Source organism: Xyrauchen texanus, chromosome 32 (genome assembly GCF_025860055.1).
Source record: "Xyrauchen texanus isolate HMW12.3.18 chromosome 32, RBS_HiC_50CHRs, whole genome shotgun sequence".
Classification (NCBI taxonomy): domain Eukaryota; kingdom Metazoa; phylum Chordata; class Actinopteri; order Cypriniformes; family Catostomidae; genus Xyrauchen; species Xyrauchen texanus.
The window spans coordinates 19,850,769-19,864,919 of NC_068307.1; the positions used below are offsets into that span (position 1 = coordinate 19,850,769).

Consider the following 14,151-nt stretch of genomic DNA (forward strand, 5'->3'; position numbering starts at 1 on the left):
CACCAGACACAAACATTTTTTTCAGCGCACACACAGGACAGACAACTAGGGGACCGTTAAGAGATATGTGACCCGTCACGGAAACCAGTGACACAAGTCGGCAGCACAACTTGTGAGCAAAATGAGAAACAAGTGTTTTTTTCCAAAATTGGTGATTTCCGCTTTTTTGCAGAATCTGTTAGTTGAGATCATGAAGAAGCCTCTCCATGTTTGAGATAACAGTATTGGTATATTTAAAAGCGTACATTTTGAGGTTGAAATCGGCTTGTTTTTCGGAGATTCTAGCATGCAGTAGGGGCGTGTCATTGTCTGTGTGTATTTCCGTACTGAATAGCCGCCGGCGCTTTTGCCCCCGCCCCCCAACAGCGTGGCTACTTATAATGCAGCGCTCTAGCCGGCTCTATCTGATATCAAAATTCAATGAAGATGGACGCCGCAAAGAATGTCGCAGACGAGCTGAACCGTGGCCGTTACAACGAAAATGTTTTGAAGTACTTCTTCGACAAGCCGGATGCTTATGAACAAGCGTTCACTGATTCTGAAGACGATCTGAGCGACGATGAAAGTGGCATGATAAGACTGAATAATATCCCTAATCTACAACTGAGCGAAGATGAAGACGAGGAAGAATGTATCGGACTGGCGCCAGACGAGTTGGACCGTAAGATATCAGAGGCTATATCGATAGTAACATTTGATGGGGATATAGATAGAGAAATGGGAAAAATCCGTAACTTTGACTGTAAATGTTACACGAGGAGAAAAGAGAACTCTCTGCATGGGAGACAGTCTTGTAGCCAGAAGCTTTCTCCAGACATTATGTACAACATACGGCTGGATTCTTTAGCTGCGGAAAAGAGTGGCAGGACATGCAATTATTGGACATTTAGAGGCAAACAGACGCACAGTGCAAACTTCGGAGATGGTTACATCCACAAAGAAGACCCCGACAAAGAGAAAGTGTACCCGAACGACTTATTTCATTGGAGGCAACGAGATCTGCAAGAATACTTTTCTGTTTCTTATGGGGTGAGTTTCCATAAACATCAAAGTTTGTCGTTTTTTGTTCATTCTAAGAACACGTACACGTTATCTCATGTTTAGTCCATGTTTAGACCTTCCAATACCTACCTATTGTTTTTAGCTAGCTCAGGACTGTCGTTTTAATTGTAACGTTAGCTGCTAATCGTTAGCATCATATCACTTGCCAAAACCCCCATTACTATAATGAGCTTTAAGATGGTAATGTGAGCTTCTGCTATTAATTTGAATAATGCTTCAATTGCTTGAATTGACTGGTGTTAATGACTTAATTTAGGATTTTTTAATCCTTTGACTCGAACCAGGTCTAACCACTAACTGAGGTCTAAACCAGGACTAAAACAAGACTAAACCAGGAAGTACAGATACAAGCTCTAAAGTAAGTAAAAGTAAAAAGTATTCATCATAAAATTTACTTCAGTAAAGTAAAAGTACCTATAATTTGTACAATACATTTTGATATAGGTGACAAGATGCCTGTTAGCAAGACCATGATGTTAAACGTTTTTTCTTATTTCCCCTTTTTTCAGCATTGGCAGAGACACCCTGGCTGATATAGTCAAACACTATGAGGAGAATGGGGCAAGACCACGTTTGAGGAAGAAGCACTCATTGCCACGTCCACCAGCCAGGTTCATCAGCCCTGAGGATATCAACAGAGTTGTGGACTTCATAAAACACTATGCAGAAGACAATGCCATCATGCTGCCTGGCCGACAGCCTGGGCATAAGGATTGGCATGTGAAGTTGCTGCCAACTCATGTGTCCAAGGCCTCAGTGTGGCGTCTCTACGTGAAGTCTGCTAAGGAGCTTGGTATGTGTAAACATTGATTTAAAATTGAGTGCTTATAAAGTGAAATAATGCGGATCACTATTAGCAATTACAATACAATTAACCATAAGCAATATCTGTTTTTCAGGTGAGCGTGCAGTTTGTAAAACCAGCTTCAAAGCACTGTGGAACCGACTTCTCCCACACATCAAAAGTTGCCGGCCACGCACAGATCTCTGCTGGCAGTGCCAAAGCAATAACGAGCAGCTGATACGAAGTGCAAACCTCCCAGATGATAGAAAGTCTGAAGCAGTAAAGAAGCAACAAGATCATCTTTCCCTTGTGCAGAAAGAGAGGGCTGTGTACAACGACATGACTGCTGCCTGCAGAAAGATTTGCTCTGGCTCCAACCTGTCTTTTGGACCATCCCTACCAGCAAGCAAGAAGATTAGGATGCATTACAGTTTTGATTTTGCTCAGCAGGTAATATTTCACACACATTTACTTCACTTTACTTTATTAATGTCCCTTAAAGGGCGATTTGGTGCATGAGAATAAATAGTGCAAATGCAGAATAGCATCAATATAGTAAGTTTTATCTTTATTAGACAATTATGAATAGATGCAAATTTAATTTAATCTAATCCAAGTTCCCTCTCTCCCTCTGTCTCCTACAGTTACACTTTCCCTCAAACCCTCTCCAGCCAGGACCAATGTACTTCCTGACCCCACGGAAATGTGGCCTATTTGGTGTTTCATGTGAAGGGCTGCAGAAACAGGTGAATTACCTGATTGATGAAGGCATGTCATCTACTAAGGGAAGCAATGAAGTCATCAGCTACATGCATCATTTCTTCGGCAACTTTGGAGTTGGAGAAACAGAGGTGGATCTTCATTGTGACAACTGCAGTGGGCAGAACAAGAACAACTTCATGCTCTGGTACCTTGCCTGGCGGGTTGGACACAAGCTTCACGATAAAATTGAAATCCACTTCCTTATTGCTGGCCACACCAAGTTTTCCCCTGACTGTGGCTTTGGACTCATCAAGCAAGCCTACATGAAGACAAGAGTCAACACTTTGGCAGACATCGCTGAGGTACTTTAACTTTACTTTGCTTTAATGACTTCAGTGCTGTTTTCTGTTCTGCTTCAATGAAACATTTAACTGAAGATCTTTTTTTTCTTCCTCTCTTCTCTTTTTGTCATCAGGTTGTGGAAAACAGCTCTCCTGTGAGTCACCTCAATATCCCACAGCTTGTTGGAACGGCAGAGGGCAAAGTTTTAGTCCAGACCTTCGACTGGCAGCAGCATCTGACTCGCCACTTCCGTAGACTCCCACAGATCAAGAGTTATCAGCACTTCAGGTAATTGAAACTTTCACATTGTGTACATACAATATAACATAGCAACAACATACACATGACAGTTTTTTATAAGAAAATACTTTGCCATGTTTAAAATGTCTTATGTGCTTTTTCTGTCACAGCTTTGAAGCCAAGAGACCAGGTGTGGTGCTTGCAAAAAGTCACCGTGATGCACAACCTGTTGAATATCAGCTACTGCGCGACGGAGCAGATCTGCCCCCTGTCGACGGTCTTCCTGTCCTGGCCCCACCTGGACTGAAAATTGACAGGCAGACCTATCTATATGAAAAAATCAGGCCATTCTGTGCTGACGAGGCAAGAGACATCACATGCCCAGCGCCAAGGGTCACAACACAGAAGAGTCCACAGAAGAGGATGCGAATGTAATTTCATTGGACTGTGTCACAAAGACCTTTTTTCTTGTTTACAACACCTGCAATGTCACTTTATCAACCAACCACCTGAATTTAGTTTTACATTCTTGTATGAAAAGCACTCAGTGTACATAAGAGTTGCCTATACAGTTTTATCGGTAGATGCTAAGAGACATTTATTTATTACCTGTTTGCAAACTTTTTTTTTTCTTTGATGGCACATTTTCCTGACCTTTTTGCTCCCCCCTGTGCTTTACAGCTTTACAGGGGGTATGGCTTATCTAAATGAGATGTAAATGAGCCCTATTGTCACTCCCAGCAGCAGAGAGAGGTGAGAACTGCACAATCTTTTGAGGCCGTTTTCTCCCCTTTTAGCTTTTTTGAGTGCCTACCTTCAAATGGCCACAACTTCTCCAAATATTGTCAGATTTCCATGTGTTACAAATCGTTGGAAAGCTTGGAGACTACACTTTCAGAATCTGTGAATAACTCAAAATGCCCCAAAACCGACTTGTGTCCCTACTTTCCGTGATCGGTCACATATTCACGGAATTTGACAAAAACTGTATTGGATTAAAGGACTTTACAGGTGGTGTTTACACATTAAAACATCCTAAAGTGTCTCAAAAAGAGAGGAATGAAGGGAGGGAGAGGGATAAAGGGTCTTCTGTTGCCCACTCTGTTGCTTTAGACCCTGCTTCTCAGACAGAGAGAGAGAGAGAGAGAGAGAGAGAGAGAGAGAGAGAGAGAGAGAGAGAGAGAGAGTTCACCCTGTTAAGATCACCCTGTGCCCTCATTTACTGGTATCTTAGAGGTAGGGGGCATTGAAGTGTGCTGTTACCAAGCAAATGTACAGTGCTAATCGGTATGCTAACACAGAAAATATCTGACGAGAAACTGAATGACCTCTGATTTCAGACTGACATAATAAAATAGTGACTCTGTTAACAATAACATCACGAGATTACACAATTCAAGGCAGTTCTGAGGCAAAATGTCCACAGTGTGGTGCTTAAATGTGTATAGTACTTTTCTGATACTGTAAACTGTGTAACCTGCGTATAGAGAGCGGTGGAACTGCAACTCTGTACATATCTGTGGGAGGGCAGGGCAGGGTCGTGATTATACACACCCAGTCCCTTATCAGGCTAATCAAGACTCCGAGAGGGATAAAGGCCGACTGCAGAGGATTGTGCGGGAGAGAGAGATAGTTTACGGACATGTCCGTCATATGTGTGTTTGTTGTCTTTTAAGTTTCTCATTAAAATATTGTTTATATCGTAAAGCCAGTTCTCGCCTCCTCCTTTCTATTGACTTCTTTACACTGGTGCCGAAACCCAGGAAGGAGGAGGGATACGCCGTAGTACAGTTCTCACCACTACCGTCCACCCCAACGGAGCAGCCATGGCCACCAACCGCAAGGGGAGAAGGGGCTCCTAACTGACCGCCTGGAGCGGTCAGGGCCGCTGCCAGGGGTGGAGGAGTCACCTACCAGCCATTGAAACACGGCGGGGTCTGAGACCGCCGACCGCGAGCGGGGAAGGGCTCGCTGCCGACCGCCTGGAGCGGGAGAACCACTGCCAGGGGCGGGGGAGACCCCTTCTGTTCCCCAAGAATGCGGCGGGGCATTCCATCCGCCAGGGGCTGGAGGACTGCCTCCGATCCGCCCGGAGTGGCGCGGTTGTCGGCAGTTAGGGGGTGGAGGAGTGACAAAGGAACAAGCTACGGCGTATCGGAGAACTGGCGAGTAAGATTTTTTTATTTTTTTTTCATCTCTCTCCTCTCTCTCTCACTGCCGCTACGCGTTGGCCTTTTCCCTCTCATTTATATTTTACAGTGTTTTTTGGGGGGTACTACACTGTTACAGGAAGTACCCCCCTATTTAATTATTTCTGTTTCTCTCCCCTTGTCCCCTCCCTCTTCCAGGTAGACTGGGATGACCTGCCGGCAGACGGGGCAAAAAGGCACGCCGCTCCCCAGGGAAAGAGGGGAGGGGGTATACGTCATGCCGGGGGCTCCCCTGCTTGAGAGAATGAGGGAGGAATGTGGCAGGGCGGAGGGCGGGGCCGGGTCGTGATTATACACACCCGGTCCCTTATCAGGCTAATCAAGCCTCCGAGAGGGACAACGAAATCCGATGATTTAGCATTTATATTTGTCAAAGATAATTAATGAGCTGTTTTGAGAGATAATGACTAATTTTAATGATAGAAAAGGATTTCAATTATTTAACTTTTAAGCTCACTGAAGTATGTAACATTTTAAAAAGTTTTTATTATTTTTAACAAGCCTATCAAAATTGTAACCTGGTGAAATGAAACAAAAAATAATGTTCATCATAAGGAAAATGTAAGAAAATCATGTTAAGTGTTTTAACTACACCTGTACTACTATAATTTTATTTTGAAATAATGCAGTAATCCAGTTTTTCTTACCTCTCTCTCTCTCTCTCTCTATCTTACTCTCTCTAGCAGAACGAGCTCTGACATATCAAATAAAATGTAATAGCATATCATTCATAAAATCCCAATAGTGGGAAACAATTAAAATGCACATGAATGCTATATGACAAAAATGTCTTGCTTCTGACAGATTGTCATTGATCGTCCGTGTTCAGCAACAGCCGATATCTAACACATCTCACTTGAAAGGTTGTTTCAGGTCAGTTTCTCTCGATTTGTGAAACATTCTCAACAGTTTGAGTGTGTGACGCTAAAATATGGGACAAACAGCATCACATATGGATTTCATACGGAACGCAATCATGGGGTGATTTCTTATTTTACAGGACATTTGTCATATTTTGTTAATTAATATTACCTGATACTGTTCAGCCCTGGGAAAAAGTAAGCATACGGCTGTGGCATGGGGGGTGTGGTCATGTGTCGGTCTGGGGGACAGAGAGAGAGCGGTAAGGCTTGTCACCTGGTTTGTAATTATCCTTTGGTGAAACAATGAATGGACGGTAACCGTCGATAACCATTCAATATTATTTATGTTTATATTTATGTGAGCACTCTAGCTGGGACACACTCTCTCTCCCTCTCTCGACACTTGGTGTCCCTTTAAATGTCTCTCTCCGTATCACTACAACAATACACAGGTGTTAGAGATATTTTTCAAACCAGGTGACAAGCCTTACCGCTTTCTCTCTCTCCCGCAGACCGACACATGACCATGCCCCCCATGCCACAACGGCATATACGTTCGTATGGCCCCAACTACACCACTGGCTTATAGCACCTTTAAAGTATGTGTCATATAGATCTATTTACAGCAGCGCCATTTTATATTTTTGACTGGAATGACAACGAGGCTGTGAGGGATAGATGTACAGTCTCTCCAATGGATTGTACAGTTGGATTTTGGATTGTTCTGCTGATGAAATATTGACAAATATTTTTCCAAGAAATTTCAGTAGACAAAAACTCCAGATAACATGAGTTGTGAAATATTTTATGGGATCTAGGAGCGTTATACAGTTTTAAACAGTGCATATAACGGTAAGTCTATCCCACACAGCCTCATTTTCATTTAAACAATAAAAAATGGCACTAATGTGAATATTGCCTATTAAAGCCTACATTAGAAATAAACATGATTAGGTTAAATGTAAAGTACGTTTTTTTTTTAAGTTAAATGCATCCATGCAATAACCAAATCCTACAAAACATCTTGATATGTTTGGACAGTGAGTCCCTGCAGATTATCAATCAGCTCTGCAGTGCACACAGGAAAACTCCAATCAGGAAAGTATGTTTTTGGCTGATTATCAGAGTGCTGAGTATGATCATAGAAGCTTTCATGAAGCACTGGACAGTCTACACTAAGTGTATCATCCATGCATCAGTGTGTTTGTGTGTGCATGTGTACGTGTGTACACATACCGTTTATGGTTCATGAGCAACTCACGGTGAAGTTCCTGGTGACTTTTAGAGGCTTTCACTGGATTAACCAGCTTTTTGGGCTTGATGAGGTCATTGTCCCCTGTCATGTAATCAGGCTGAGGAGCATAACTGGCAAGCGGAGGGATCTTACAATGAGGATAACTAAATGGATCCCTGTCTGGAATTCTCGGCTGGTGAGGCTGTTCCCATTGGATATCAGCATAGGCAGAGGCTGAATAGAGAGAGAGAAAATAATGTGAGAGGAATGAGTGGTAGAACATTTTATGTTTAAAGGAAGTTACTTTTCCCTCCTGATTTACTCCAAGCCGAAAGAATAATGCAAAAGAGAACATAACAATAGGAAGTAACATGGTGTTCTATAAACAAAACAAGCTTGATCCACATTTTTTGCCACCAAATTTGTTCAATTCCAGACAAGTGCCAATATGCTGTGAATGTTTATATCTGCAAAGCAGTGAAAAAAAAAAGCTTTTGTTTTTGTATTAGGTTTGAAAAGTTTTGATTTCAGTACTGTTATGTTAGGGTTAGGTTCAGGGTTTGGGCTATTAATGTACTACTCAAATGTTTTCAAAAACCAGTTGTGCTGTACCTTTCAAGTCACAACAATTTAAATAAGTATGTTTTTTCCTTGCACAGTGCACAGTTCCAGATTCAGCCACTGGGAAGAGCAGTTGGGACATTCAGAAAGCATACATCAATCTTTGAAAACAAAACATTTAACCTCCTTGCTGTGTCCTGTGTTAAACAGTAGAGGGTGCTCCTGGGGAGAAAGGAGAAGAGAAAAAAGGAGAGAACGGAGTAGGGGTAGTGAGTGAGTGTTATGCATTCGTGTTACAGAAAATTAAGAAGAAATAAAAGGTTCTTCTGCCTTGTTCTGCTTATTTAAGAAGTATAGTTTCTCCACCCAACTCCTGGCAACTTGCAATACAAAACTCCTGATTTTTCATGAGATCAGTCTACCACAGAGACCTTTCACTATTCACTGTGTAACGAATGCCATTTCATTTACTCTATGGAGTCAGAGTTTCAATCCATAATGCAGCCCAGCCCCAGTGCATCATTGGTTGAGCCACTCCTTTCTGGATAGAACAGATTAAAAGTGTAGTGATCCATGCTAAATTGACAGCAGATCAAGTGTCATATGCATTGACGCTTGCTCTGAACAATACTTTGCTTGGAGGAGGAACCAGAGACAGTCTCCACCATTCAATATTTAAAAAGTTGAGCTCAGTTCTTAGCAATTCTCAATCAGAGTCTATGAGAAGAGGAGATGATAATGATGATGACAGTAAGATGATATAAAGAGAATCCATGCATGTAAAAGTGTTTTGGACCCAGTATTTGGTATCAGAGTTCTCAATGATTGGAAGCTGTAGGCCAAATGTATCTGTCCACTAAGCTTAAAACAATTATAGAAAGACATAATACTAAGTTTCCAGCACAATTAATCTAAGCAATGTCCAGTTATTAAACTGCAATACATTATTGAGAGTACAAGTAACACAAATTTTAAGGATGTGCTTAACTGTCATAAAAGTAATGCTGAAAATTGCATATATATATATATATATATATATATATATATATATATATATATATATATATTTCATATTTTTTTTTCTTTTGATTTTGAGGTGGAATGTGACGCAGACACATTTTTATGAGAATTTTTTTTACCTATTCGTTACATATTTTAACTCAAAAACAAAAAGCTCTTTTTGTGTGCAATACATTTTAAAATATTGTTTATAAGTTCAAAGGAATGAGAAGCGGGAGACTTAGGAATGTCACTTTTACTGACAAAATAATGCCTTTGCTTCAATGTGTAAAGATATAGCATCCTGAAGTAAAATTTTCACAACGGCATCGGCCAACACACAAAAACAGCTTGTCAGCTGGGCTCTCTCTCACACTCAGAGGACTGGCCCTTTTATTTCCCCCGTCTCTCACTGTGAACACATAAGCAAATAATTACCTGCAATTCATCTCAGGTGAGAACGGCTTCATCCACTGGACCGGGTCTTGAGCTCCCTTTTTAGTGAGATCAGTCAACGGGCTGGTGATGTCCAAATAATTAGGCAGAAACCTTTGATAGTAGCCAGCCAGCCCCAGGAACTGTCTCACCTCCTTTTTGGTCTTGTGTCTCCAGCAGGTTGCAATCGCCGTGTTTTTATCAATTTGGGACTGCACCTGCCCGTGACCTAAGTAGAGCCTCAGATACCGTACCCACCCAACTGCTCACTTCTCCAGGTTTGCCATGAGCCCTGTTTGTCGCAGTGACCTCAGAACAGCCCCCAGAAGCTGCATATGCTGCTGCCAAACATTACTGTAAACAATGTTTTCATCCAAATAGGCAGCGGCATACGCAATGTGCGATCTGAGGACCCTGTCCATAAGATGCTGAAATGTAGCCCAATCACTGTGGGATTCTACTGTTACCCCCATATCGAGCATGGCCTTTAATTCTTCCCATACTACCTGTTTCTTATGTTTGAGTAGGCAGTAGGGATGACTACGTACCACTACCCTGGGGGTTGTCTCGATGTGGTGTTCATTCAGATTAATGTGTCCATGGAGAGGTGAGAACACATCCGAAATTCCGAATCATATTCTTTAAGGTCTTATTAAATCATTCGACCAAACCGTCCATTTGTGGTTGGAACATGCTTGTCCAAATCGATTTAATACCCAATAATTCATAAAGCTCGTATACTAATCAGTGAGGATTTCAGTGAGAAAATCCCCACTCGGGAGATAATTCTGAAGAATGCCTCTGCAACACTACATGCAGAGATGTTGCGCAGGGGCATTGCTTCTGAATATCGCATTATGTAATCCCGCAGGACTAACGCAAAGCGATGCCTCCATGCTGTCAATTCTAATGGCCTGATGAGGTCCATGCCAGTTCATTTGAAGGGGACCTCGACCAATGGAAGGGGGTGCAAAGGTGCTTTTAGAACGTATTCACCAGTTGACATTCATGGTATGATGCACACCACTGGCGAACATCCCTGTGAATGACAGGCCAATTCAAAATGGGCTGCTGTACCCAAATTGTAAAAAAAAGAGCAGTTTCCTCACTCCTTGGTTCACGTAATCGGTGTCCACAGATTACAGAGTCCCTGCCTTCGCGCCTGGCCAGGCCACACCTATGGCCCGCTGGTTGTGAGGAGTCTCGAGGATGGCCAAAAATGCCCTCCTCTTCAGTCGCTAACCTTCCCTATGCCGGTTTCACAAAGCTAGGTAAGTGCTTTGAGCTCCCCTTAGGCACAGCCGCCTTGGGTCAAAGCAACGCTCCTAGATGCGACATAGCCTGCTCCACCCTGCCGCGAGGCCCCACCCCCAGGTACATCAGATACGATCGTCCCCTTAGTGCCTCTCGACCAGAGCTTGGATGTTTTGCTACCACTTTCCAACCTGTCGTGGTGGCTGGCCAGGACCATCCGACTCGGCTACACGATTCAGTTCGCCAGGCGCCTGCTCCAGTTCAGTGCCGTCCGCTTCACTTCGGTGCAGGGCGAGAATGCCGGCACCCTGCATGCGGAGATCGTGACTTTTCACAAGGGTGAGATAGAACATGGCCCTCCAGCCGAGATGGGTAACGGGTTCTACAGACCTTAATTCATTAGGTCGGTGCTGAACTGCCTGAAGTCATTCAGCCGGAGGACAGCGGTTCCACTTAAAAACTTTCAGATGCTCCTGGGGCATAAGACTTCCTCACCGGCAGTCATGCTACTTGGGTTGATGCATATGAGACCGCTTCAGCACTTGCTTCTGACTTGCTTTGGGCAAAGAACCAACCACCTAGCAACTACCTAGAACACCATAAGAACTGGAAAGCAACAAGCTAAAAACAACCCAGAACAGCTACTGCACACCCTTGCAACCACTCACAACACCCAAGCATTTTTGGCAGCATTTATTTCCATTAAGTAACAAGTCACATTCCGTGCAAATATCATATTCATTAGGAACATAAAGCTCAAAGTTGTCATAGTCCATACAACATTACTGATATGAACCTCATTCTGTTCCAACACCACTAATCCATTAAAAGAGAGAGATGTTATTTGAACATAGACTGTGTTGATTAGAGATTTTCATATGTGTGATGCCAAATCAGCCAAGCATATTTAAGTGATGTTTGAGTGGACTCCACGGTAAATGTTAGTAATGTCACTGGTTTTGCTACAGCACCCAGATATTATTATTGGACCCAACACAGTGCCAAAATTGTTTATCGTAGAAAAGTAAACAGAAATGCCTTTAAAATTGAACATGTAGAATTTATTAATAATACCATGAACTCCATAGGCCCCAAAATATGCAAAATATTAACATGACATAGGCTGAATATGAGAAATTTGAATATGACAAATACTTAACCAGTTCTCATTACAGAGGTGTCCAATACTACCACTTGTGCAAAAGCCTCGCATGCCAACATGTTGACGCCTAAAGCACACTCTAGCACGGAAGCATTTGTTTCCGATGCATCCGGCAAGTGCACTGTTTTCAATGAGAAACCTTTGCTGTCAATAGACTGAAGAGTATCAGAATTTTATCATTGTGAAATTATTTGTTGGGGTACAGTTTTGTCATTGTCACATTATATGTCTGGGTATGATTTTCATTTTAAATTAGCAACATTTATTCACAGTGCTTAATGTTTAATCTGATGTTTTTTGTACACTGTCTTGGAAATTCTGAAATAAGAGACTCAGAAGCAGATGACTGTCTTTCTGTAAGTTTAATTTTCCTTTCCCTCAAATATGCTTCTGTCAGCCAGTCTGTATATGCTTTGCAGTCTGCTGAAAAATTACATGCTTCTTTTGTTTCCTTTTTGACATATTGTTATGTTCCTCTCTACTTCTTTTTTCCTTTTCTTCTAGCTTCTCTCTAAGTTGTTTGAACTGCCTCATACTGAAACTCCCTATTTTAGGAAACCCACACTCTACTACCCAGACTCGCAGTTCATAACAACATCCATTGCCATCATGTACTGACAATTTGGAGAACCCAATTCAGATTTTTCTACAATCTAATTATCCCCATTTTTGCTTTTGATCAAACCCATACCGTACAACTTGCGGTGTCGCTGCAATAGCCCTATTTATACAATTTACAACTAGGGCATCCTGGCTCTAGTGACTGGAGTAGTCGAGTGATTCCAGCGGTCTACCTTGACCTGCCCTAGTGACCTGTTTGCCAAAATAATTCCCTGAATTATTTTGATTACTGCCCTTTACCCAAAATGTCTTATAAGACATTTCCTCTTACCAGAAAGAGAAGTCCTGCTTGAGTCAATATTAGTAAACCACCTCGGTTCTTTGGGCCATGAGGTGATCCAACACTGTTCCCAGCCATTCGGCAGCCTCGTCTCACCCACTTTTTCCAGGCAGGTTTGGCCATAGGGGACTCCAACCCCTGCCTGCAGGCAGTTTTTTTCCTTCAGCACTGAGTTTGTTTGTCAGATCAGATGACGCCCCACCCAGGGTTACAAAAACTGTTGTGGAAATTCTGAATCTAATATTTCTGTAAATTGAATTTCTTGCAAGAAATGTTTCACAGACAACATTTGCAATGCCAAAGCTGCCTCTTGGTGAGTGAACCCAGAACCTTCTGTTAATTGGTTATTTATCAGTATCTGTGAAGTGCAGCACGCACCTTCGCATACTTCACCATACAGATGCTCCTGCTTTCATCTCTGTGAGTTTCAGTTGTTAATTTTCTCACGTTGTTAACCTTGCTGTTATCATAACACCTACGCTAGAGTAAAAAAAAATCTTCTTCAACACACACACAGAACATTAGTTCAACAGAGGACAGCATTTAAAGCAACGAGTAACACAGAAGAATAAACTGTAAAATGATAAGACATATGTAGAATGCACATAAATTCCCATATCAACATTCTTCTCTACTGAAGTGAACTGTTTCATTCAGTTCACCGATGAACCCCCCCCCCCCAACAAATAAAAAATTATTTTGATAAAATAGTGAAAAATGGAACCTCTGAATCACACTCGTCACTGATTATGTGACTGCGATTTCTTCCTGGTTTCAACACGGGATCTTAACCCAGGTCTCCCATGCTGCAGACGCAACTTGCATCCCATTGCTCTACATGAAAAGTCAAAATTGATGGAGCAGTGCAAAAATGTCTAATGGGAGATGGCGCTTGTAGGTGAGTCAGCATAATGTGGAAGTTCCTATGGTACTGGAACTCTCGGAAACAACATATCTACTTTTGATCGTGTAGCTTGTTCCGGGTGTATTCCATGTCTTATTACCGCTTTGTGAGAAGAATGGACTCAAATGTAGGTTTTTATTCAACGATCATGGTCCTCTGGCATCTGCTGTAACACATCCTGCTCTTGACTTGTTCTAACGCATTAACAAATTGCCACACCAAGAAGCATTATCCTTACAAAAAATCTAGAGTTCTGGTAAACTAGCCACAAATTTGCAGCAAATTTGCCACTCATTATTTTTACATGCAAATAAGCTTATGATTCGCCCAAATGTTTGCCAGAAGTTTGCTGCTCTTCACCGGTAGTGGTGAACCTGCTGCAAGTATTTGGCAACAATTTGCCTCAAAGCTCATTTGCATTTGAAAATAATCAGTGTAACCAAGTGTGCTGCAAATTTGCCATAAACTCTAAATTTTTGTAAGGGTAATTTATGACAC

The 14,151-nt window shown here is 42.1% G+C and overlaps 1 protein-coding gene across 2 annotated transcripts in view; it reads right to left on the reverse strand.

The window, feature by feature from the left end:
* The window catches only part of LOC127625790 (protein FAM107B-like), an 89,059-nt gene that overhangs the window by 36,624 nt on the left and 38,284 nt on the right, over positions 1–14,151 (reverse strand). For both annotated transcript variants that reach the window (XM_052101143.1, XM_052101144.1), the window contains one exon: positions 7,440–7,671. In XM_052101143.1, coding sequence (XP_051957103.1) covers positions 7,440–7,671 — 232 coding nt within the window. The remainder of the gene's footprint in view (positions 1–7,439; positions 7,672–14,151) is intronic.